General features: G+C 33.6%; 1 protein-coding gene across 10 annotated transcripts in view; it reads left to right on the top strand.

The window, feature by feature from the left end:
- Positions 1 to 25,436, top strand: part of LOC144964838 (5'-AMP-activated protein kinase subunit gamma-1-like) — a 378,380-nt gene extending 352,944 nt beyond the window's left edge. For 7 of the 10 annotated variants that reach the window (XM_078899543.1, XM_078899539.1, XM_078899545.1 and 4 more), the window contains 12 exons: positions 1,136 to 1,175; positions 3,989 to 4,092; positions 8,956 to 9,037; positions 9,383 to 9,441; positions 10,769 to 10,814; positions 13,191 to 13,369; positions 14,339 to 14,419; positions 14,853 to 14,978; positions 15,230 to 15,310; positions 16,449 to 16,523; positions 17,094 to 17,187; positions 20,561 to 24,087. In XM_078899543.1, the coding sequence (XP_078755669.1) occupies positions 1,136 to 1,175; positions 3,989 to 4,092; positions 8,956 to 9,037; positions 9,383 to 9,441; positions 10,769 to 10,814; positions 13,191 to 13,369; positions 14,339 to 14,419; positions 14,853 to 14,978; positions 15,230 to 15,310; positions 16,449 to 16,523; positions 17,094 to 17,187; positions 20,561 to 20,589 (996 nt within the window). In that variant the 3' untranslated portion in view covers positions 20,590 to 24,087. Of the gene's footprint in view, positions 1 to 1,135; positions 1,176 to 3,988; positions 4,093 to 8,955; positions 9,038 to 9,382; positions 9,442 to 10,768; positions 10,815 to 13,190; positions 13,370 to 14,338; positions 14,420 to 14,852; positions 14,979 to 15,229; positions 15,311 to 16,448; positions 16,524 to 17,093; positions 17,188 to 20,560 lie in introns of all 10 variants that reach the window. The other 3 variants (XM_078899538.1, XM_078899540.1, XM_078899537.1) reach the window with 3 other exon arrangements.
- Positions 25,437 to 26,776: the final 1,340 nt, after the last annotated feature.

The raw sequence follows: 26,776 nt of genomic DNA, 5'->3' as shown, positions 1-26,776 counted from the left end.
TAATAATAATATAATAATAATAACGATAATAATAATAATAATAATAACGATAATAATAACGATAATAAAAACAATAATAATAATGTTGACAATAATAATGATAATGATGATAATATTAAAATAATACCAGTGATAGTAATAATAATAATAATAATAATAATAATAATAATAATAATAATAATAATGATATGATGATGAAGATAATAATACTAATGGAAGATAAAGAGGAGGAGGACAAGTCAGTTATAACGGTAATCGGATTTCTATGCTGAAAATCGGAACTCCTTGAAAAAATTACATATAATGATAATAAAATAAGAGAAAATACCTCATCATTGACACGATTAATAGCCTGACATAACATGCGCGCTAAACCTCACGAAGCTGATGTGCTCCATAACCTTTAAACTGCCAGAATTTTGTTGAAATAATTATTTTTTTTATTGTCATTAAATTCCTCTCTGGCTCCGGGATCTTGTGATAAAGTCAAAAGTCGGTTTCTCGTGAACATCCTCTCGATGTACCATTTTCTGTAAAATGCCATACCCTGACTCTTTGCGCGCGTGTTTGTGTGTGCGTGTGTGTGTGTAGCTTTATTTTGGAGGAAGAGTACAGGAAAAAATATAAATGAATGTATGAATGGATAAACAAATAAACATGTTGAATAAATAAACAGAATATAAATATATATATATATATATATATATATATATATATATATATATATATATATATATATATATATATATATATATATAATTCAATTATATCAATAAAAAAAAAGAAGAAATAAATATATATAAATGAATAGATAAAGAAATAGAATAGGTATATTAAGAGAGAAAGCCATCCCTAAGTTAATGGATCATGGAATGACTAAATTGACCAATAAATGAATTGATTAATTAACTAGTTATGAAAAGTACCGAAGACAAACCATAGCAAAATTATGTATTCTCTTTCTTTTTTAATTTTTTTTTTTTTTTAGGTTATTGTTTAAATTTTGTTAATGTTGACAATGCGACATGTGATTTTGATTCATTAAAAAAAATATATAATTTGATGTTATTCTTATTTCATATTATTTACAAACTATTTATGCTTATTTTTTTTTTTTTCCTTTTCCATTTTCCAGTTAAGTGTGGATTCGGATCGAATGGAAATAGAAGATCTAGGTGAGTACAATGTTTTTGTGTTATTATTGTTGTGGTTAAGTTTTTTCCTCCTATCCATAAAATGCGGCTATGTGGTCTTGTAGTATGACAATCGCTTTCGGGTTGGAAGGTCCTGGGTACGAGCCTCGCTCGGCGCATAGTTGAGTCCTTGGAGATGGCTCTTTACTCACATTCTCTCATCGTACTCAGGTGTAAAATGAGTAGCTGGCCCTTAACAGCGTTGTATCTGTCCGAAAAAATTGTCTCTGTAGCAATAACCATTAAAAACATATTTTGTTTGTTTGTGTTTGTATCGTTTTCCAATTCTATCTTGATCAGTTTTACATCCTTTTATCTTCCATCGCTCAAGAGACCATAACCGTATAAAGCCCTATTGTCATGTTTAAGGACATACATCAGCCGTAATAATAATAATAATAATAATAATAATAATAATAATAATAATAATAATAATAATAATAATAATAATAACGTATTCGGCCTTGAGCTATCATCCTCGTCGTTGATATTTTTATATCAAACCGATGGAGGGGTGGTGGATGCGTAAGGTATTAATGTTGACACATGCTGAGGCGGCTCTGTGTCAAGAGTATTGATCTCAACTGTAACGTCATGACTCAGTCTGCTGTAGTCTGAAATCACCTAAAACCAAAACAAAACACGTTTAAAAAAAAAAAATTAATTGGCAAGCATTTATGACAATTTAATTATTCCAAATTTATTTAACTTGAGAGATGACTGCGAGTTTACTATTACAGACTACATTTTTTTTCCCACCATAAGATCGTGCTCTCTTTGACAAGAAATCTTACTTTTTCTCGAAAGGTGTTGAAAATTCTTGGAAAGGCCGTTAAATGGATGTTGGCTTGAGTAAATAGACACCTGAATCTAATGGAACAGACGGGGCATTGTATACAATACCAGTATCAAGTGGAAATAATAGAAGCTGATCGCGTGCACCCGTGTTGGAGTTAAAGAAAATAAAAAGAGGAAGGGGGGGGGGGGGGGGGGTTTTAAAATTTAAAACATAGAAAAACAAGGGGAAAGAAATGATGTTATTAAAGTGAAGAAAAGAAGAAGAGGAGAATAGAACAAATAAAGAAAAAAGGGGAGAAAGATAAATAAGGCCACAGAAAATTGGAAGCTGTCCACATTTTTCCCCAAAGGGGAGATGACTTATGGTTTATTCAATCGTCCTTGAGGTGTCACATCCATCATGTTGTTAGCTGGTCACAATATAAGGTTTTATTAGTATTATTATTTTTTCTTTTATTTTTCTTACCACAAAGCACATTGTAAAATACACATTAATTTGCATAATGTCATGTCATCGAGCCCTCAGATTAGGGTAGTTCACCTTTCCAAAACCGAAGATATTCTACAAAGGAGACGAGAGCCACTCGAATGGGCTTTCTGCACAAAGGGCTTTTTTCCCCCCTGCAAATCCATACAAAATGAAAATTTGCATGCAGATAGATACAGATGTTGGAGACGATGTTACGGGCACCCATATAGATAGCAAAATAATAATTCTTTTTAGGTTTCGTAGTCCATCATTTCGATGCCTTTTTCAAATGCCCTAACTACCACCACAACCACAAACTTTTATAGGACTCTAACAGAACGTTTAAATATATATATATATATATATATATATATATATATATATATATATATATATATATATATATATATATATTGGTTCAAGATCTTTGGGATGAGATTGTTTTGTTTTTGTTTGTTTGTTTGTTTGTTCTTGTTTGTTCTTTTTTTTCTCTATTTGTCATTGTCGTTATAATTGTTTGTTGTCGTTGTTGCTGCTGTCGCTAGGGTTACGACTACTACTACTACTACTGCTACTACTACTACTACTACTACTACTACTACTACTACTGTTATAACGATGATTTACTTTATATCTAATCATTTACATCTATATTTTGGGAGAGTGGACCTAGGAGTTATTCTACGTTGAAACTAAAATAAGATCATTCTTATCGTGTTGATGAACATCTTTATACGATAAGTAACGCTGTGATTGACCTTGGCTTGGAATGTTGATTTGTACCCACAGCGGACTAAAATATCCGAAGTGCTATGTACGTATTGTCGTTGCCCATGGCAAGTGGAGCCGCACTAATTTTGGTATAGGAAGCCTTTTAACTCGGTGTTAAGGACTCTCCTCTGTCCGTAACGAAGTGGAGGGAGCTCGGATGAGATCTTTTCTGACCTTTGGGCTTTGTCTTGGGCATGCAGACGGTATCCCAATGGCTGTGTGGTCCAGGGATATGACATTCGCCTTCGGATCGGAAGGTCCTGGGTTCTAGTTCCGAGCGGCGGATAGTTGAGTCCTTGGAAAAAGCTCTTTACTCACATTCTCTCACCGTACTCGGGTATAAAATGAGTACCTGGTCGTTAACAGCGTTGTGTCTGTCGAAAATAATTGTAATATCGTCTAACAGGCATCAAGTCTCGTCCTCCATGTGTAGTGTTGCTGCTGGCTAGGGACCCCTTGTATTGGACTTTGAACACATTTAGTGGATATTGCTCTATATAAAAGCTCAGTTTTTTTTTTTTTTTGTTTTTTTTTTTTGTTTATTTGTTGTTTTTTTAACCATGGACTGAGTCCAAGTCAGTCATATACTAACTCTTCAAATCCAGTTTTATTCAATTTTGTTTTTTTTACTTCGGGTTCATGTGGTTTTGTTTGTTGTTTGGCCTTGTTTGTTGTTGCTTTTTAAATCTATTTTTTTTTATTTATATTGTTTTCAAATGTTTTTATACTTTCAATTTTTTTTTCTATTTTCATCTAGATGAGAATGAAGATCTAATTTATGTAAAGTTTATGAAGACACACAAATGTTACGACCTCATTCCTACCAGTGCCAAGCTCGTCATCTTTGACACACAGTTGAACGTAAGTAGAATGTTAGTTATTTTGACGAGGTATCTCATCTTATACAGGAAATACATGTCATGAACTGGTGATTTTGTGCTTATTTATTTATTTGTTTATTTTTTATTTGTTTCTCTCTTGAACATCAAATTATATTTGTTGTACTAGTACAATGCCCAGTGAGTTATCCAGATTGGGAGGGGGGGGGGGGTGGAGGGCATGGGAGCAATGCAATGATGATGGTGGTGGTGGTAGTCGTCGTGGTCATGCTGTTGCTGATGATGAGGAGGAGGAGAATTTATTTTTAATACTGATCGGAAATACAATTAATTCGGATTTTTTAAATAAAAATTTGAAAAATGAACCTGTGGAAATAGTATAGTTAATTTACACCGAAATGGATATGTTGCGGCGTGTAAATTCTCAGTCAATTAACTGAAATCAGTCAATTTGTCAAATTCAAATATTTAAAAAAGGAAAGAAATAAAAAAAGAAAGAATTCACAAATCGTAGTCGAATGTCCGTAAAATAATTAGGAGTGTTCCACAGCGCTACGCATAGCTCATGGGGACCGTTTATATTAACGATGTATATATTGCCAAGACAAAGCGACGCTTTTTATAAAAGGCGTGTCTGAACACTTCCCTGGGTATTTTCACACATCCTTCGTTAAATTATTTTTTCACTTTCCAATCCGTCGTGATTCCAACTGTAGCCAATTTTAACTGAGCCACCGAGCGATAAATTTCACTGTTTCATCTAAGCCAAAATTGACCACATTTACCCTTCGAGTCTCAAAACTATGATAAAGTAAACTTTGATGAAGTCATCTTTACCTATATGAATGACATGCTTATTAGCATTCCTTCTACATCAAATTATGGCAGTCATACTTCCAGTAAGAAATAACACCCACTATTTTGATATATTGTATTTATCACTCTCCTCTCCAATGATGCCCTTATTTAAAAAAAAAATAATTGAATCTTCAGTTTGTCGAAGAGTTTCAGTCAATTTTTATAGAGCTCATTTACAGGTCTAGTGTACTTATTTGCAGGTCTGATAATCCATTCTCATTCATCGTAATGGAAATGTGCTATCAAACCAACGTAAAAATTAAATCGAGCCTTCGGGTATCATCACCATAACTACTATGTACACGTAGGTCTGTGCCAAACTAAGTCGCACTTCCCCTAAGCTAACATATTTAAAAGAATTGGTCTATAAATATTAGAGGTGAAAATCATGCATTTATAATTGATACAGAATTCTGGAGAAAGTGTACAGTTTGTTGGGTTTTTTGTTGTTGTTGTTGTGTTTGTTTGTTGTTGTATACTAGTGAAGAACCCGCAATATTTGCGGGGAAATAAAGTCTATTAGGAAAAGGCAACTTGTCTATTTTATTTATTATACTACTGCATTGTGAAATTTAATAGAGTCGTTAACACTCCAAATTAATCGAGTAATAAAGTCTAAAGGTGCGCACAATTGAATTATTTATGCCGTAGCAGATTTTCTAAATAAAAGAGTCAATGGGTGACTTGATAGAATTGCTCTTCTTAATTTTAAAAGTTTTACACGTTACTCGTGTATCAATCTGAAAAAGTAGTTGTATTATTTTTAGATTTGCCAGTATTTCTGTGCTCGTTGGCAAAACATTAAGATTGGTTGTACGGAACAATTTTGATCCCCAATCCAATCTTTTTATTTATTTATTTATTTATTTATTTATTTATTTATTTATTTATTTATTTATTTATTTATTTATTTATTTATTTATTTATGTATTATTATTTTATGTTTTATTGTTTTTATTTTTTTTAGAGGGGGGGGGGGGGGGGGGGGGGGAGGTAGATATGTCCGTGACAGGGGTCTGTTATATTATGACAGTGTGGTGTTCATCCATTTCAAAGTGATCGGATTCTGCGCTAACACAGCTTCAAACGCGTCCAGTTGGCATGCTGTGATAAATATGAGGTGTCGGATTTCCTATGAAATTGCACTATTAAATATTCATAGGCGAGAGAGAGAGAGAGAGAGAGAGAGAGAGAGAGAGAGAGAGAGAGGAGAGAGAGAGAGAGAGAGAGAGAGAGGAGAGAGAGGAGAGAGAGGACGTTTGTTGACATCTCTGGTGTCCACATCATTATGCAGACCTGCTTACTAACACAATTCGTGTTTTTTTCCGAAAACTTTATTCCAAACAATTCGGTAACGAATTTTTATTTATCTACCTTAACTACTTTTTGACAGGTGCTAAAGTGTCGTGGGAGGCGTAAAACTCCTAGCCTATCGGTTAAACTGATTTGTTTTGTTTTGTTTTACTGTTTTGGTTTGATTTTGTTTTTTTCTTTTATTTTCTTGTTTTGTCTTTTTTTTGGGGGGTTGGGGGTATTTCTTTTTCTTCTTGGTTTTGTTATGTTTGTTTTTTCTTTTTTTTATTTACATTTGTTTTCTCTTTCCGCTCATAAAATTTGTTGAGGATATAAATTCCTGAAATATTGATAGATCTTAAAACCTGACCTGTTCGTGGCAGGTCAGTGACGTGCAATTTTATTACACAATATCACATTATATATAAAACAGCAGCAGCTGATGGTATCCACAATATTGGTATCACATGTTGATACTGTTGTAACTGGGAGCCGGAGTCGTACGATCTATCCTGTGACCTTGACATTTACTTAATGGTTTATTATTGTCCTAAGCGATGGTTTCCTGCCAATGTGCCGACACGATGAGTGCTATTTTATAATCTCACGTTTGACGATTATAACTTTTTTTTCTTCTCATTTAGACCAGAAAACTTTAATTCTAAATGATAAAGATAACTCCCAACGTGTCTTAAAATCAAATAAATCTCACATTTTTCTTCTATTGTCACGAGAATGCCATCGTATTCTGCGTTAATTGCCAATAATATGTCAAAAATTATCGACGAATACGATCCATATAATTTAGTCTTTTTTTTCTTTTCTCCCACTCATGTATAACATTGGTTATTACCATTCGACACTTTTTTAAAAAGTATTGTATTACAGAGCAAACTGGTCGACATTAAGTTGTCTTTGTGAACTCGGCCGTAGTCCTTTGAAAAAAATAATTAATAAATAACCACGCTAATTCCCAGGTTTGAGAGGTTTTTTTGCCGAGATGAGGATCGTTTTATCGATCAATATTTGGACGACGAGTTTTCTGTCCCAAATTTTAAATGGGGGTTCTTTCTTTTCTTTCTTTCTTTTTTCTTTTTTTTTTTCTTTCTTTTTTTTTTTTTTTTTTTTTTTTTGGGGGGGGGGGGGGGGGGGGGGGTTCTTTTATCTACAGTATGGTAGAACTTGTCATGCTGGATTTATTTTCAAGTGTCTAGGTTACCTCGAATATGAAAATACGATTTTGGCTAGTGCACAATTCACTTTAATACAGTGATCTCTCTCTCTCTCTCTCTCTCTCTCTCTCTCTCTCTCTCTCTCTCTCTCTCTCTCTCTCTCTGAACTCAGCCTTGAAGTGTAAGGATTGCTCGACTCATCATGGTCACATGGCCATAAACTCACCCAATCAATAACGAGTCTTTTACCTCCCCTTCCTTCTCCTCCTCCTCCTTCCTCCTTCCCAATAGCACTGATCACAGTTAAGGGATGAGGTCGATCCACGCCTCTCGTCTTGACAGATCCAATAACGATGCCAGCATTTCTCTCCTTTCATCCACTCTCCATCTTCTTATGCTGGCAATACGATGTTGTGATATTTGCCTCTTATTTATTCTTTTCCCCTCCCCAGCCGCAGACGTCCTTTTCGTAGTTTATTATTTCACCTCATGTGACCTCGTCCCATTTTTAAAAAATAAAAAAAAATAAATTGACGATCATTCTGGGTGCAAGAGATGGGTTTAGCAATATGGTTATGTGATGGACGCATACTGAACAACCTGACACCCGACTTGTCAAACGGCGGTCAGCCTAATCCAAATGGGTTGATGTGATGTACTCTTATTATCTTCATATTTATTCAATGAGTCAGCACTTCAAGTGCACTCCACATTTTTTTTTTGTTGAATTTTTTTTTTTTTTTTTTTTTTTTTTTTTTTTTTTTTTTTGATGTTAACCGGTCAGTTAGTTTGAAAATGATTGAAATTATAGAAGAAACGAAATGGAAGTTTTAGACAGCGCATTTTGGCGATAGTTCTCAATTGATTATATCAATCAATTTACGTTAGATCCGGCTGGCGGATGTTGTGAGTATTGGATTTTTAATAATTGCACAGTGGCAGATAAACGTGGTTCTAGTTCTAGTTCTAGTTCTTTGCAGTCTCCTAGCTGCCGTTGTAAAATAGAATGCAAATTTAATTACTTGAATTTGATATACCGTGCGTGATCATGAATTATTTTTATAAATTATATTATTTGAATTTAAACAACTTATTTTTTTTCTGGTTTGTATAATGCGTCCATATCTTTTCTAAGCAGCAAGTTTTCTAGGCTCTTGCCGTGGAGTCGAGTCGTATAGAAAGGTATCTATCTCATTGTCGATGCTCTGGTTATGGAATTATTTGGCAAACTGACATCTTTTTGACCTTTTGTATTGTTTTCGGGTAGGGAAGGAAATTCACTTTTTATGCCGGGGGCGGGGCGGGAAAAGGAAGGTAATGGTGTTATTTTCGTTATTGGCGGGGGGGGGGGGGGGGGGGGGGGGGGGTCTGCAATGTCTTTTGTTTGGTTGTGGATTTGTTTTTGTCTTTGTTTTTTTCGGGGTTTTTTTTTTGTGTTGTTGTTTTTTGGGTTTTTTTTTGTATTGTTGTTTTTTGGGGGGGTTTTTTTCCCTTCTTTTTATATGCTCCTTTTTTAGGAGATACATTTTTCTACATGAATTTCGTTTATTTTCTTACTTCAGGTAAAGAAAGCATTTTTTGCCCTTGTATACAACGGCGTGAGAGCAGCACCTTTATGGGACGCTGTGAAACAGAATTATGTTGGTGAGTATGATTTGATTTTACTTCTAGCCACCAAAATGGTATCTCTTGGACAACACATTTCTATCATTAGCTTATTTTAGTTTAAAAGTTTGGTTTTTGTTGTTTTTTTTTTTTTACTTCAGAAGAAAAACTAAAAACACAACCAAAAAAACAAAAACAAAAGAAGATAAATAATAATTTAAAAAAATACTGTCTCTTTTTTTTATTTGATATTTTGGCTTTAAAGTGAAAGTTGAACTTGCTGTTCCAGAAATTGTTTTTCAGATTTTGAAAGTGAATTTGATAAACAGCATGAGTATGTAGTTTAATTAATGTTTTAATATAAATAAATTTATTTTATTGCAGGTATGTTAACCATCACCGATTTTATCAACATTTTGAAACAGTACTACAAAACCTCAGAGGTAATTTAAAAAAAAAGAATATATTCAGTGGAATCAATTAAAGAAAAAAGAAAAATATAGGTGTAAACAATATATATTTTATAGCTTCATTGGTAAATATCTCTCTCTCTCTCTCTCTCTCTCTCTCTCTCTCTCTCTCTCTCTCTCTCTCCCTCTTTCTCTCTCTCACTCTCTCTTTCTCTCACTCTCTCTCTCTCTCTTTCTCTCTCTCACTCTCTCTCTCTTTCTCTCTCTGTCTTTCTCTCTCTTTCTCTCTCTGTCTTTCTCTCTCTCTCTCTCTCTCTCTCTCTCTCTCTCTCTCTCTCTCTCTCTCTCTCTCTCTCTCTCTCTCTCTCTCTCTCCATCTCCATTTCAGAAGTCTGCATTGCATAGCTTTTGCTGGGTTTCAGAAGCCTGCATTGCATAGCTATTACTGGATTTCAGAAGTCTGCATTGCATAGCTTTTGCTGGGTTTCAGAAGCCTGCATTGCATAGCTATTACTGGATTTCAGAAGCCTGCATTTCATAGCTATTACTGGATTTCAGAAGCCTGCATTGCTTAGCTTTTGCTGGGTTTTAGAAGCCTGCATTGCATAGCTATTACTGGATTTCAGAAGCCTGCATTGCATAGCTGTTACTGGATTTCAGAAGCCTGCATTGCATTAAATATGTGACCCCACATGTCAATTTGTATTATGTCAGAATGATCTAGATGAAGAATTTTAAAGATCAGAATGAGAAGAGTTAAATATTTTTAAGTCTAAGAAACAAAATCTTACTCTTCTCAATGAAGGCAATAGTTTTATCTCATATTTCATAAGCAAAGCTAACGGGAATTTAAGCATCAGTTTCACATAATATTGATTTGAGATGGTTGGTCACACATGGTTGTATATTTTTACATGTTTGTACATTTGCATTTATATATTAAATATATGTATACATTGTCGCCATAGATTCTCAACTTTGTGTTTATACATTTTTATGCATGCCACGTCTGTAAACGAATTTCCATTTTTTTTGGATGAATAAAGTATATATTATTATATGCTTCCTAGCTTATTGGAGTATCAGTTAATTTAATAGCATGATTGCATAGATTAGATCGTATTTCATTTCATTGGGATTTTTATTTTTGTCCTTTTTCTCTGGAGATTTTAAAATATTAATTGTAATCCATAAGCGAGAGTTCACATCCTGTCGATTCAAATTTTAATTGCAAAGGATTTTTAAAAAATATAATTTATTTTATTATATTAGGTCTGAAACTATATGATACGATATATTTTTTAAAATGTATTTCAAAAAGGAAAGTGGCCTTTAATCATGTTATTTTTTTCTTTTTCAGGCAAAGATTGAAGAGTTAGAGGAACATAAAATTTCAACCTGGAGAGGTATGTGTGAAATCATATCTCTTTGCTCATTTAAAAAATGTATAATCAATGTATTACTCAGGAAGATTTTGTTGTTAAATGAGTCTGAAGTTTTGAAATGAAATAACGGAAAGAAATGTTTATGAACCTAAAAGTTATAATAGTATTATTATGGTAATTGAATCAAGTGCTCAAGAGTAATAGATGATTGCTGTTGAGAGCGATAGAAATTTCTTTTTGTAACAATCCAAACGTTAGTGGGATATAATCTAGTTTATATTTATCGTTAAAATCTCTGATCAGGAGGGAACTATAGTGAATCACCCATGTTGTTATTATTTTGTTATTTTCCTCTTACTTTTTTTTTTTTTTTTTTTTTTTTTTTTTTTTTTTTTTTTTTTAAACTGGTAAAATAAAAGAGGTCAATCTGACATAATTTTATGATATCTTAAACAAAGTGGTTTTTATCTTGATATTTCTTTCTGTTGTGTTGTTACTTAAGGTGAAGGAGGTGGGAAGGGGTGGCTAAAAATAGTTAAAGCTTTGGCCCAAGGCCAAATTATTCACCTAGCCAAGATTGTTTTTTTTTTTAACCACTGTTTCTTAAATACTGGTATTATGATATTTAAAATAACATATGGTCGTGCTTAAGTTGGTGTTAGGGGTTTTAACCAGTTAAGTGCAGTACTCCAGAAAATTAGGTATTTAAAGATTTGACCAGAAAACTCGACCTTTAATATATGGATCGATTTAAATTACCCTCGTTTTTGCTCAAAACCCTTCTTCAGCTATCAACAAAAAACAATATAGACATGAATAAATTACTAAATTCCACATAGACGACAGAGATAATTGGTAGGTCTTCTCTTGTAGAAAAATCTTGGAAAGTTCTGCTAGCAGCCTAGTATCCCTGAAACCTGGGACACTACTTTGAAGATCTCACGAGTCCAAGGTATGAGAGTTTTTGCCAATATGAGGGTAATTTAAATCGATTGATATTGGAAGGACACGTTTTCTAACCAAATTTCTAAGTACGTGTCTTTCCAGAGTATGGAATTTAACTGGGTAAAGTGCTTTTTTCAACACGTTGGGGTCATTTCAGCGTTTGATATGCAGATGGGATTTGAATCTTTTTATGTGAAAATTTATGTTCATTTTTTTTTTTTTCTTGTTAACGTAAACACTAATTGGAAGACAATTCTTAGAGCTTTTAAGATTCCTATTTTGTTTACACAATAATTGTGTAATCAGGATGATAGTGCTTTGCTTTGAGTTTAAGTAGTTGATAACCACTTATTATGTCTGTTGTATGCAGTTATCTCTCAAGGGTCAGCGAGAGCCATTTTGAGTATTATTGTTCCTGAAAACGCTTCACATTTTGTCTAGCTAGCAGTTTTAGTTTGATTCTTTCTTGTTTGTTGGTATTTGTTTTTCTTTGTTTTGATCAACACAACTCCAGGAAAGAGAAAATGAGCTTATGAAATGACTGGTTAAATTGTTGAGTTTGACAGGTGAATTTGTTGTGTGTTTCTTTTGTTTCTCATAGTAAAGAAAAGCACCTGTCATGCACACCATGTAGGAAAGAATGTAAATAGTAAAAATGTTTGGGATAAACAAAAACAAAGTAAAACAATCCACACAATGTTTTGACTTTTGTTTTGTTTTTGTTTTTTGGTATTTTGTTGTTTTTTTGGCACTTTTCAATGAATTAAAAAGAGAATCCTTTTTAGACCCTATAATGAAAAAGTTCAATATATATAATATTTAAAAATGAAAGAAACCCCATTTATATTTCCATAGGTAGAAATTTCTACTGTTAAAAGGTATATCTGTGTCCCATTAAAATGGAAGTCAAAAGATATCATTATTTAAGTTCAATATTCAACATTGATGATTCGAATCTTAATGTTACTTGAATTATGAGATATTGAAATAGAGGCAATTTCTAAAAGATCATTTAATAAGTATGCTGAATCACACTATTTTGAATTTAAAAGATGAGTATAAATTTATTTATATATATTCCTGAGAGACTCGTCTCATGATTAAAACGCAGAGTCTTTTCCAATTTTTCATATGAATTTATGATTTTAAATTTCTATTTTTATGTCGATTTAGATCTGATGATTGAGAAATTTTGATAGCAGGTCCTGAATTCCTACTACAGGCCAGCACTCACTTATTTTCTCAGAAAGCTACATGGAAGCAAATTTTAATCCAATTACTGCAAGTCACCCTACTTGTACTAGCACTCGTAAAAAAATATGTCACTACCTTCATCCCGGTTGAGTCATTTATAAATAAAGTGTCCAACCCATGAACGCAACTCCTGTGCAAGAGTTTTGCAATCATTGTTTTTACTAATGTCATATTTCATTTTCCCTATTTTTTTTTCAGAGGTGTTGAAAGAGAGGCAGAAACCATTTGTGTCCATTTATCCTGATCAAAGTTTGTTTGAGGCAGTGAAAACCCTCGTGGACCACCAAGTACACAGATTACCAGTCATTGACGAGAACTCTGGCAATGCTCTCTACATCCTTACGCACAAACGGATTCTCCGCTTTATGCATCTCTATGTAAGCCAAGATATAAAAATATATTTTTTAATGTAATAAAAATCATTTTTATTAATCCCAAGGGGATGCAGTACAGCACAAGGAAAAATACAAGAGGCTGACAGCTGGGCTCGAACAGAGGACCTTTGGGTGTGCTTACAATGTGTCGTCCACTTGGCCACCATATTCTACATGAAATTTTTTGTCCAATGTCGAGATGTTCAGTAAAAGATGGTTCAACTTGGTACCATTTCAGATTAAGCAAATTTTGGTCCAAGCATTGTGACTGAAAGTCATAAAATGATAAGGCATATGGGTTATTTTATGAGTTAAGAATTACTGATTTGCTTTCTTTCTGCTAACGTGTATGCTGTTGATGACTTGTGAAGCAGTAGCTTGTCCAGAGTTCAGCAAGGAAAAATAGAAGTAAAATAGTTCCAATTATTTTCCATATATTATATATATTATCTTACAGTTTTGGTTTAACCACAATTCATTTATGAATATAAATATATAAATAGAATGCAGGTTGCCAATTATCTTTAATGGAAAATGGAATTTGAAAATGTTTTTGATAAATGAATATCCTTATATTTCTATGTGCATTCTCCCCTTTGATCAGAAAAAACTATTTTGTCTTTTCTTTCTTATTTACTGAAATGGATTGTAAAATGTGATAAGGACACTTTTATTTCCAGGTAGTTAAGAAAGTGCCATGAACTATCAAATTTAAAGATAAATAAGTTTTCTATCTTCAGATTAGAAGACAATATTGTAAAAGAGTTTCCACTTAATTTTACAATTCGTTGCTATCAAATCCTATAGATCTATGACTTTTGAAGAAACACGAAATGTTATTAATAGTCTTTTTATTTGCTCAAGTTCAGTTTTGGACTATTTGATTTTAATGTGCTAACTGTGGCCTTCTCACCTGATGTTTGCATCAAGAAACAAAGGTCATTTTATTCCCCTTATTTTATAAAATTTCAGTTTAAGGAACTCCCCCACCCTGCTTACATGAAAAAGTCCATAAAAGAGCTTGGAATCGGTACATATGAAAATGTGATCACGGTGAGAATATATTTTATTTTTTATTTATCAAGCTGTTGAAAATATCGAATTTGTGTATTTTAAAAAAAATTGCCTGTAAACTTTGTTTTACCTACTCAATCCCTTAAATGGAGCATAGGTCATCAACCACCTTTTCCCATCCAACTCTTTCCTAGCTCTTTCTAGGTGCCATAGCTTTAGATATTCTCTATAGTTCAATGTCCCAAGTTTTTTTCCAGGCCATTCCTATCCCCTCTTTCCCTGTTTTGACTACAATAAGTAAATTGATCTTATTTTGAATTATATAAAAAATGTGTTTACCTCATTCCAAAAACAAACCTTTATTAATATAAAAAATGTCAACATTGCTGAACCATTCTATTCTGTAATTTCATCACCTATCTGTTCATTTCCATCAGTTCCAAAGTCTGATTTTGATTTGCTTTCTCTCCAGGCAACTCCTGATATGACTTTGATAAAAGTGTTGAATCTGTTCTCCGACCACAGAATATCAGCTTTGCCAGTTGTCGACAATAACTCAGGGAAAATTATTGGTATCTACGCCAAATTTGATGTCATTGTAAGTACTACCAAAAAAAAAAAAAAAAAAACAAAAAAAAAAAAAAAAAAAAAAAAAATATATATATATATATATATATATATATATATATATATATATATGTTGATCATATTAATTTGTGTGGCTTGTTGTAAGCCACACAAATCGTTGTTGTAAATTTGGTGTAAATTGGTGTAAATTTAGAATTGTAAAAATGCTGTATAATCTATATTTATTCATTTCAAAATTTCTCATTGCTGTCGTCCTTACAGAATCTTGCTGCAGAGAAGACTTACAATAACCTCGATATTACATTGAAAGATGCCTTGGATAGGCGGTTTGAAAACCATCAGGTAAACACTTGGTACTTTCTGTCTTTTAATTAATTTATTTTTTAAATGCCTAGCTTATACACCCTTGAAAGAATGCAAACATATCAAATAAATCTTAAAACTTGTCAGTAATTTTTTATTTCCTTTTTTTTTTTTTTCACTTTTTAAAAATTTCCTCTTTTTTTTTCACTGTTGTTTACTTACCTAAAGCAAAACAATTGTACGAAATTTGACTGTGATATTTAATAGTGATTGTTACAACAATAATTTGTAACATGCTTTGTGTATTAGATACTCGGTGTTGCAAGCAATCCTCAATTTTGAGTTCTGATCTTTATAAGTGTAGACAGGTCATAGAGAGAACTAGATTTTTTAAATGAGTAATTCTGATTGAGCTGTTCTAAATTGCTGAGTTTTTTATTCTATTTTGTATTTAATAATTCCATCTTTCCATCCACCTTGTAAAATGGATTGAAACTCACCAAATGGCCTGAAATTTTGTCTTGAGAAATAGTAATTTTAAAAAATAGTTTTGAAGTAATTTTTAAAGAAAATAAAACATTTTCTCTCATTCAATTTGAATGTGAAAAGGTGTAGAGAGCAGAAATAAGAATATAGGAATAACATTATCATAAAAGATCAATCTTCCTGGTCTGGAAATGTAAATCTCAGATCTCCTGACTACTGATCAGACTTTCTAACATTACACCACAGATGTAAGGGGGCAGCATGGCTCAGCATTACGGTCTTTGCTTCATACCCAAAAGGTACTGAGTTCGATCACCCACTGCTGCGCTGTGTGTCCTCGAGCAAGTCACCTTGCCCTAGCTCAGTTTGCGGCGCTGCACTGCGGCTGACGCCTGGGTTATTCCAGTCTTCCCTTGGAATAGACCCTAGAGAGAAATTTCCCCCATAGGGAATTTCATTAATTTTTTTTTTATTTAGATGGGATGATTTTCATACTTATATTTTCAAAAAGACTATGCAGATACCCTGTAAACTCATTTCCACAAACAAACATTGAACACGTAAAGGCAGACTATTATGAAGATGAGATTTCCCGCCAAATTGGTGAGAAGCCACGAGTTAAACATAGGGTTTGCTTGCAACACTGGGATCGGTGGTTTCTTTTGGAATTGATTCCTTTCTACCATTGCAGGCTGGTGAAAAGGTGGTGTCATGTCAGTCATCAGATTCACTGGAGGATGTCGTCGACAAGATTGTCAAGGCCGAGGTAAGGAATACTATGTTATAATTGTATAAATCTAAAGTGATACTAAGCTGCCAAGAAGCAGTTATGAAAATAACAGCTTCAAAAAAGAACAAAATACCAAAAAAAGGAAAGTTTCTGGCTTAAAACCCTTCTTCAGCCAACAACAATGAAAACATAAATACATTACTATAAAAACAAAAAAAAAAAAACAGATTGATGGCAAAGAATATTTCTCTTAAATTCTACAAATTAGAAAATTCGTAATTTTTAGGAGCTAAAGATTGTAGTTGCGATAGTTAACTTTAAAAATCAACCATTTACCCTCACAAGGATTAAATATTTCAAAAGTCCTTAAAATTATGGAGTCTGGAATCAAACTTTCATTTTCATTAAGTTTTAATGACTAATGCTCATGAAGTCTCAACTTCGTTATTCTACAAATTTTTCATAAAAGTAAGCAGGTCTGTTACATTTCTCAGAAACCCGCTTATATATAATACCTTCAGTCCCATTACCATCTTAGTCCTGCTTGATGCTAGTGATGAGAGAGTTAACTTTGTTTTCATGGTTTGTTTTCCTCCTCCCTCACAGGTCCACAGGTTGGTGGTAGTCGATGAAAGTGGTGGTGTGGAGGGTATCATTTCCTTATCGGATCTACTCAACTACACAGTTCTTCGACCTATCGGTGAGTAATAAAGCATGCAGTCTAATGATGGGTTGGGATTTTTTAACCTCCCATTGTAAGTTCGGGAGGTCAACCCTTACTGTTTATTCTATCTCCATCCTCTTTGTTCTCTGTCTAGCCGTGGAATGAAATTAAATGGTCTTGGACTAGCCCCTGATGGGATCCGTATCCAAGAAATATTGAAATGTATTGTTTCTTTTTGGAGATCATTTTTCTCTTCCTTTTAAACCATCATGCGCCAAAGACAACTAGAATAATAAATTCCAGGAAACCGTCTCCGTGGTTTAACCAGAGTGAAAAAACTGCCAAAAGGGAAAAAAGGAATGCAGAGGCATCGTGGAGAAAATCGGGCCTTGAGATTGACCGGCTGATATATATAGCAAAAAAGCATAAGTATAAAACCACCTGCAAAAGAGCAAAAAGAAACTATTATAACACAAAACTGTCATCAGTGAGGGACACTAAGGAATTTTTCTCTGTTTCAAAGGAACTTTTAGGGGAAGAAAAGGGCATGTGTCTACCCACTAATATCCCGGTAGAAAAGCAGCCGGATGCATTTTCAGATTTCTTTTCGGGAAAAATATCAAAAATTCGGAACAATTTGGACCTCGTGCAAAATGAAGATATAAATTTCCACCCTTTTTCGGGTTCACAGGGATTCTCTTGTTTTAAAGAAACAACTGAAGAAGAAATTTCTAAAATAATTTTTTCATCTTCCTCGAAGTCATGTGATTTAGATCCTTTACCAACTAATATTTTGAAATTATGTCTTCCTGAATTGTTACCTTGCATAACTTATATTATAAATCAGTCACTTATCTCAGGACAAGTCCCAGATATCTATAAACATGCAATTGTAAAGCCTCTCATAAAAAAGCAAAATCTCAATGTAAATGACCTTAGTAACTACCGTCCCGTCTCAAATCTGCCATTTCTTTCTAAAATCCTTGAAAAAGTTGTACTCAGACGTCTTTCACAACATCTCCATGAAAACAATCTATGGGAAAAATTTCAGTCAGCTTATCGTTCTTACCACAGCACAGAAACTGCTCTGTGCTGTGTTGCGAGTGATTTGCTTGATGTTTTAGATAAAGGTTCTGTTTCTCTTCTGACATTGTTAGACCTTTCGGCGGCGTTTGATACTATTGATCACGGTATTCTCATTAAACGACTTAATATAACCTTTGGCTTGTCTGGGACTGTCTTGCAGTGGTTTGAATCTTATTTAGATGGCAGAAAGCAACAGGTTATGATTTTAGATAAACTTTCTCGTCAACATACATTGTCTTTTGGTGTTCCTCAAGGCTCTGTTTTGGGTCCAATTCTTTTTGTTTTGTATACTTCTCCATTATCTAATGTCATCACTGGTCATGGGCTGCGCTATCATCTCTATGCAGATGATACGCAACTTTATGCTACTGATAAAACTAAAAATCTCGAAAATATTGTGAAACGTGTGGAAGAATGTGTGACGGATGTGAAAGAGTGGATGGATGCAAACAAGTTGAAAATGAATGAGTCAAAAACAGAAGTGATGATTGTGGGAAATAGAGGGCAGTTGAAGGTGAATGATGGTCTTGAGGTGTTGATTGGGGGTGAAAAGATCAAAGTTTCAAAGACTGTGAAAAATTTGGGTGTCTATTTTGATTCAGAAATGAAAATGTCAGCTCACATTTCTGCTCTCTGTAAATCTTTATACTTTCAATTGAAGAAAATCAGTTCGATCCGTCAGTATATTGCAATTGGAACATGTAAAACATTGGTTGTTTCCCTCATTTTTTCGAAACTAGACTATTGTAACTCGCTGCTTGTCAACTTGCCTCAGGCTTCTATTAAACAATTGCAACTACTGCAAAACAGTGCAGCAAGATTAGTTTTTGGCTAAAAAAAATTTGATCATGCAACCCCTTTGTTGGCCTCTCTCCACTGGTTGCCCATTGAAAAGCGCACATATTACAAAGCAGCGTGTCTTGTTTATAAGTGTTTGGCTGGTATAGCACCGGCATATCTCACAGATCACGTGGTCATGTGTAAATTTGAAAATTACACTTTAAGATCATGTAATGACCAAACGAAAATTTCGGAAAAAAGATCAAGAACAAAATTTGGTGATAGATCGTTTGCTTGTTTCGGCCCCAAGATTTGGAATGAACTACCACGTGGTCTGAGGGAGTGCAAGTCTTTACCTACTTTTAAAAAGAATCTCAAGACACATTTTTACTGTATTTGTTTTTCTTGACTCTATATGAATCCTTGATTTGGCTATGAATTGTTATTGTTGTTATTATTTTATTTTTTTATTTTTTCACTTAAAATTGATATTTATATTGTAAAGTGCCCAGAGCTTGTGTTTTACACGAGAATGAGCGCTATATAAATGTGTATTATTATTATTATTATTATTATTATTATTATTATCTCTCTAATTTACTCTGCTAGTTGTTAGTTTTTTTATATAGGTATTTATACAAGCATTTGAGCATATCCCTCTACTGTATACAGGAGCCTGTGCTTTTATGCCTTGGTGGGGCTTAAAGCACTAGACATGTTCAAAGAAATACTGTTGGAATCTATTTTTGTCCGTATTAGAGCAACTCCATTTTCTTATTTTAATTGGGTGCTTTTAATCGCAAATCTATATCTTTTATTATTTTCTTTTCTACTGGTGCTGAAATGTGTTGCAAGCACTGTAAAGCCCCTAAAGACAGTGTGATGCAAAGTTGCAAATAAAGCATGTAAAATCTAGAGACAAAATCAGACATTTCACTGATAGATTTTCACCACAATAGCAATAGGTTTATTCCCCCCCCCCCCCCCCCCCCCCCCCCCCCCCAAAAAAAATATATATATAGTGTCTGCAGGAGTGCGTTGTCAGAGAAAGACAAGACTACATTTCATTGATACCAAAAGTGAACACGCAAATCATGTAACACTGGTAGAAAAAGAATACTTGTTTCACTTTATCCAGATCAGTCATTTATTTTCAAAGGACGGGGCAACTTCCCATTACACTGTCTTACTTTTAAGAGAAAATGACATTCGATTTATTTCTAAAGATATGACCTCAAATGAGTCCTGACTTGAATCCATTGGACTACAGCATTTTGTTACTAATGTGGTAAAAATAGAATGTAAACTTACCGACGAAATTAATAAATTGATATATTTTCTCTTTCAATTTTACTCGCTGTAAAATTTTTATTTTTTTTTTTTTTTTTTGATATTGATTCTTCTAAAAACTGCTCAAAACCTGTCTTTAAATAAATATATATTGCTATAGAGACGATGGAAATAATCTGTCCACATCTCTAATAATTATTTCCCTAAGTATGTAAACAAAAAGTAACTTATTGTATTTCTCACTTTGTTACAGAGGAAGTTTCTGCTCCATCTGCATCCTGATGATACAGAGTTTTCTCACCAAGTCTTTCTGGGATGATTTCGTGTTTGTGGATGTGATGGATAATTTTTGAGTGTTGTTGCGATAACCAAGATGGTAGTGATATTAATGACTTTGATTGAAATAAGGGTTTATTTCTTGATTTTAAAAGCTGTGAGGGACACTAAGCATGTTTTAACAATACCTCTGTTATTAATTTTTGGAATTTAAGAATGAAACCAGCATAAAAATTTTTCCTTCTATGAAATCAAGAGGAAATCTTATTTATTGTTTAAATTCAAATCAAGCATGTTTACTGTCCTAAGTAGCTTTCATTCAAGGATTTGTGGGTTGTGCCAGTAGTTCACGGATAAGTCCAGCGTTTCTGTTATGATCTCTAGGATTGATTTGGGTTTGAGATTATTGAATTGAATGAATTTTGGAAATGATGGAAAAGTTGTGATCAACTTTTGTGTACAGATATGATGAAGTAAATTTGATATTGTGTGTTCGTGTGTAAAGGCGATGCATAGAATGTGTTTAGTTGTAATCATTAGTGATGAAGAGTGTAAGAAACAAAGAGAATGTTAAAATTGTAGTTATATTGAACATGAATGAAAGTGATTGGATGGAATGAATAAGTGAATGAGAATTTTGAAAAGGCTGAAAGGTTTACAAATCATTGGAGGGAAAACAAAAACTGAAAGCTGAAAGTTGAAAGGATTCTTTTTATAGTTGTTGTAAATTATCGAATTCAGCTTTTGTGCAATCATTTTTTCGACCTACAAGAATGATTCAAAATACATTTTATTAAGGATGGGAGGTTTTTTTTTCATGCACGTGAAGAAATTCGTACAATAACAGATATTGATGGACTATTTTGTACATAAAAAAGGGTTTGGAGTTGGTGAGATTTTTTATATTTTTTGTCCAAAAAGTTTAATGGGGATTTTTGAACCAGTTTGAAGTAGAACTTGCACAGTTTGTACACGTTTTGTAGATTTTAGTCTAGATGAAGGGAAAGAATTTATGAAAGATCCTAGTTGATATTGTAAAACTAGATCTAGTTATATATTAAATGAATTATAGAAGATTGATATACTAATTATATTGTTATTGTAAATGGAAGTTCTTTTTATCATCGTATTTTGAATATGCCACATGTTAATTGGAAATTGTATTTTAATTTGACATAAGTATGTTCATGTTGTTGACATCCAAAGTATTTGCCTTGATCATGGTAAAATTTATTTTCAGCTGATTTAGCATTTTGTATTTTCTTCTATAAGAAAAATTAAGTATGCAAGATTTCTTTAAAGATATTCTTGACTTTGAGGAAATAATTTACTACTAGCTTGTTTTGGTTGCTAAAATAATCGGGGAGGAAAAAGAACATAAATAAAAGTTAGTTAACCATTGAAAAATGACAGTAACATGGAAAATTCCTTTTAATGATTGCATTTTGGAAGTAAATTTCAATTAATTTTAAAGTGGCAATATGTCCTGGGTTGAACCAACTAGATTTTTTCATAATGCTAATTTTCAATATTTAAAAATTTGTTTTTATTCAAGTTGCTATTGTGAAAAGGTGAAGGCATAAAACTTAAAAGTGAGAAGAATTTTTGGTCAGTAGATGATACAACGGTCTCATTTCCACATACCACATTAGCACGTTCATTGTTGTGTTTGTATGTGTGTATGTGTGTATTTCCAAGGAGACAATGTAATACAGTTAAAAGTTCCTATTTAAAAATTTAGTTATCGCTTGTGTGAAATTTTGATCTAATTATTGTCAGTGTTGGGAACTCCTATAGGTTTTTAGCTGATTTCAAAACACTTTTTATTCTATGAAATTTCAAGTCATTGCCGTTATTTTTTTTTGGGAGGGGGGGGGGGGGGGTTCTTCCTTTTACTTTCCTGATCTCCCATAGTGGGCAGGGAGGTACTTACTGTGTCTTCTATCCCCCTATATCTGTTTTCCAACTTGCTTTCTATCTTTGTCTTGGAATGAGATTACTTAGTTTTGTCCTGGCCCCGGCATGTTGGCCTTACTGAGAGGGAAACAGTCAAATGCATAGTTATTGTTTTGGGAGATGATATTTTTTTCCTTGTAAATCGTCTCTCTGTTATATATTATTATATTTGTTATTTTTAATGTCTAATGAAATGTAAGCATTTGAGTGTATTTCTCTTTGTTGGATCTTGTGCTTGTGTCTAGGTGAGACTAATTGATGATCCCAGACTAAGTACATTGATGGTATGCTGTTGGAATCTACATCTGATCCCCATTTGTTCCCAGTTCCCCTTTGTCTTCCTTTCTCTTGGGTGCTTTAATTGTAATTCTAGAACTTTCTACTCTCCCATTTTCTTCCTTTTTACTGGCGCTGATATAACCTAAATGTGTTGCAAGTGCCGTAAAACCCTTAAAAACAAAACAAAACATCTTCCTTTTACTTGAACAGGTACTGATATGTCGTAGGCACTGTTGGACTGCCTAAACACTTTTAAAAATTAGAACAATTTTGTGTTCTCTAGCTGTTTCCCATATGAAAGATCCTTGGCAATGTTGAATAACTGATGAATTCTTTTCATCTGTCATCAATCATCAGACTGCTTAGCCTTCTGTATTTTGTCCAGCCTTAACCTCTGTGTGTTTTACGTTTAACAGGTAGGGTATGATTTTACTTTAAGCTGACATATCTCAACACTATTGAAGACCAAGTTGCATCACTGTCACAGCTCCCTTGGTGAAAAGGAGTATACATTGTGTCCAGTTTTAGAGTAAACCTGTACCCCTGCTTGTTAAGAGTTAAAGATGACACCTGATCATCTTCCAAAGCAATAAATTCTTTGTTGTCATTGAGATATCGTCATTGATTTGAAATAAAGACGTGTAACCTATATGGACATATTAGAATAAAACAACTCACATGTAGTGAATATAACTGTTTTATACTTTGCATCTCCTTGGTCGACAAAGCCCAAGTTCTGGGTGGGGTTCCTGACCTCCCATAGCGGGCAGGGGGGTACATACTGTGTCTTCTATCCCCTTATATCTGTTTTCCAACATGCTTTCTATCTTTGTCTTGGAATGAAATTACTTGGTTTTGTCCTGGTCCTGGCCAGATGCCCTGGCTGAGAGGGAAACAGTCGAATGTATAGTTAGTTTTGGGAGATGATATTTTTTTCATTGTAAATCATCTCTCTTGTTATGCACTGTATTATGCTTTCTTTATATTATATATGATTTGTAAAACATTTGAGTGTGTTCCTCTTATCGGGGACCTGTGCTTATGTCTGGATGAGACTTTTAGTGATCTCAAACTAAGTACTTTGATAGAGTGTGTTTGGAATCTACACCTGTTTCTTATTTGAACCAATTCCCCTTTGTCTTCCCTTTTCTTGGATGCTTTAATTGTAATTCTAGAACTTTTAACTATCCCATTTTCTTCCTTTTTACTGGCGCTGATATGACCTTAATGTGTTGCAAGCGCCGTAAAACCCTTAAAAACAAAAACAAACAAAACAAAGCCCAAGTTAAAAAGTAAGATGATTTTTATTTTTTTAAAAAAGATAACTTCAAATTTGCCGATGGACGAGATGCAAAGCACAAAACGGTTGTAATGGCTACATTTTGGTTCTATTCTAATATCACCATGTGATTATGCTCTAATTTAATTTATCGAGCACCGTTCAAACGACAAGACCAGGTTTCCATACATATACATACATGGATTTATGGTTTTTGTTTGTCATAGGTTTTATTTGGTTACATCCCTGCTCATTACCAACATTTCAATGTGTTGGACAATCTAAAACATAACAGTTACATGTAAAGGACATTGATAAGGATCCTTTTTTTTTACCTATTAACCAGTTAACTACTGTAACCTGGACAAAACATGTATTTAAAACTATGGCCAAAAAAATCGTCCCTTGGCAAAAACTCAAACGTGGAACCTCCTGAAGTTCCAAGTTATCGAGTTTTTGCCAAGATAAGGGCCATTTAACTCAATGTATTTTCTGGCCAAATTTTTTTTAACGAGTTTCTCCAGAAAACAGCAGTTAACTGGTTAAATATGGGAACTTTTCAAATTGATTGGAGCACTCCTATCCTAGTTCATCATTTAATACCCATAGGCAATTTTTCTCACACTTTTTAGTTGCTGGTTGAGTTGTGCTTTGAGTGGAGGGAGGGGGTGGGGGGTTGGAGTTGGAAAACGAGGTGGAGTCAACTCCGATAAGATGCCAAAGTTTCAAATGAAAGCATTTTTATTTTTTTTTGGTTAATGATCAGTTTGAAGATTCTTGTTAGAACCCTAAGAAATTAGTTCCAATTTACCTTTATATGTACATTATTTCAGATCTCACGTTTATATAATTATATTGTTGTATTTCACGATATCACTGTAAATATATACATATTGTATTTCATGGTGTGGAGTAACGAGTTGATGAAATAATGAATGCATTTGATTGGATTATGTGTAAATCTTTCTCCATTAATGTCATATTATAATGTATTTACCCCTATCTCGTTCCTGTCATGTTCATATTTTGTTCATTGAAATGTCCAATGAGCTTTTATTTTCTTCTTGTTCTCGATTGAGACTATGCATTCATAAATTTAGATATACAGTTGAAATATCGTAACATAGTTTGATTTTGTATTAATTCTGTTGAAAAGGTTTATTTGTTCATATCTATGGAATATACGTGACTCTTGTTTAAAAGTGAAATGACCCCAAAAAAGGTTGTACTAAGACGTGCCTGTTCATATTCTAAGCAGCTGTTCTGTCTTTGTTCTTCTTTTACTAATGGCTGACTATCATTTACTCTGTTTGTTATAAATAAATTTGATGTGTTCATGTACACTTCTGATTGGAAATTAAAGAAGTAGTGCTGGGTGGGGTTCCTACTTCCCATAGTGGGCAGGGAGGTACTTGCTGTGTCTTCTATCCCCTCTTATGTTGTCCAATAGCCTTCTGTCTTTGTCTTGGAGTGAGATTGCTTGGTTTTGTCCTGACCTTGGTCGGAGTCCTTGGCTGAGAGGGAAACAGTCGAATGTATAGTTATTGCCTTGGGAGATGATATATTTTTTCCTTGTAAATCATCTCTCTGTTATGTACTGTATTATGTTTTATTTACATGTTATATTTGATTTGTTAACATTTGAGTGTATTCCTTTTAGTGGGGACCTGTGCTTGTGTCTGGATGAGACTTATAGGTGATCTCAAACTAAGTACTTTGATGGTGTGCTCTTGGAATCTACATCTGTTTCCTATTTGAACAAATTCCCCTTTGTCTTACCTTTTCTTGGGTGCTTTAATTGAATTCTATAACTTTTTACTATCCCATTTCTTCCTTTTTACTGGCGCTGATATGACCTTATGTGTTGCAAGCGCCGTAAAACCCTCAAAAACAAAACAAAAACAAACAAAGAAGTAGTGGGGGTTAGTTTTGGTTTGAGTTTTTTGGGTTTTTTTTTTTGTTTTTTGATTTTAAAATAGTTGTGAAATCTGGCCACTTGATATTAATTAACATTCTTGTTTATTCTCTTTAGTTAAGATTCAGTGTTTTGTCTCAATGGGTTGCCGGGTGGGGTTCCTGACCTCCCATAGTGGGCAGGGAGGTATGTACTGTGTCTTCTATCCCCCTATATCTGTTTTCCAACATGCTTTCTGTCTTTGTCGTAGAATGAGATTACTTGGGTTTTGTCCTGGCCCTGGCCGGATACCCTGGCTGGATACCCTGGCTGGAAGGGAAACAGTCAAATGTATAGTTAATTTTGGGAGAAAACATCTCTCTGTTATATAGTTTTTTTTTTTTGTTTTTTTTTTTCCATTTTTAACATATGATTTGTAAACATTTGAGTGTATTCCACTTAGTGGGATCTTGTGCTGGTGTCTGGGTGAGACTTTTATTAGGTGATCTCAAACTAAGTACACTGATAGTGCGCACTTGGAATCCACATCTGTTCCCTATTTGAACATACCCCTTTTTCTTATGTTTTCCCTTAAGTCCTTTTAATTGTACATCTAGAATGTTTTTACTCTCCAATTTTCTTACTTTTTACTGGCGCCGTGAAACCCTGAAAAACAAAAACAAAAATAAGATCCGCCAATAAACCTCATTCATTTGTTGAGAAATTAGTGAAATTTAAAGATTGTTGACATACCATTTGGTGTGGGCTACACAGTGGGTCTTCTC

Source organism: Berghia stephanieae, chromosome 2 (assembly GCF_034508935.2).
Source record: "Berghia stephanieae isolate SIO BIC M18660-M18661 chromosome 2, UCSD_Bste_1.3, whole genome shotgun sequence".
NCBI classification, from domain to species: domain Eukaryota; kingdom Metazoa; phylum Mollusca; class Gastropoda; order Nudibranchia; family Aeolidiidae; genus Berghia; species Berghia stephanieae.
This window is presented reverse-complemented; position numbering and strand designations above follow the sequence as displayed.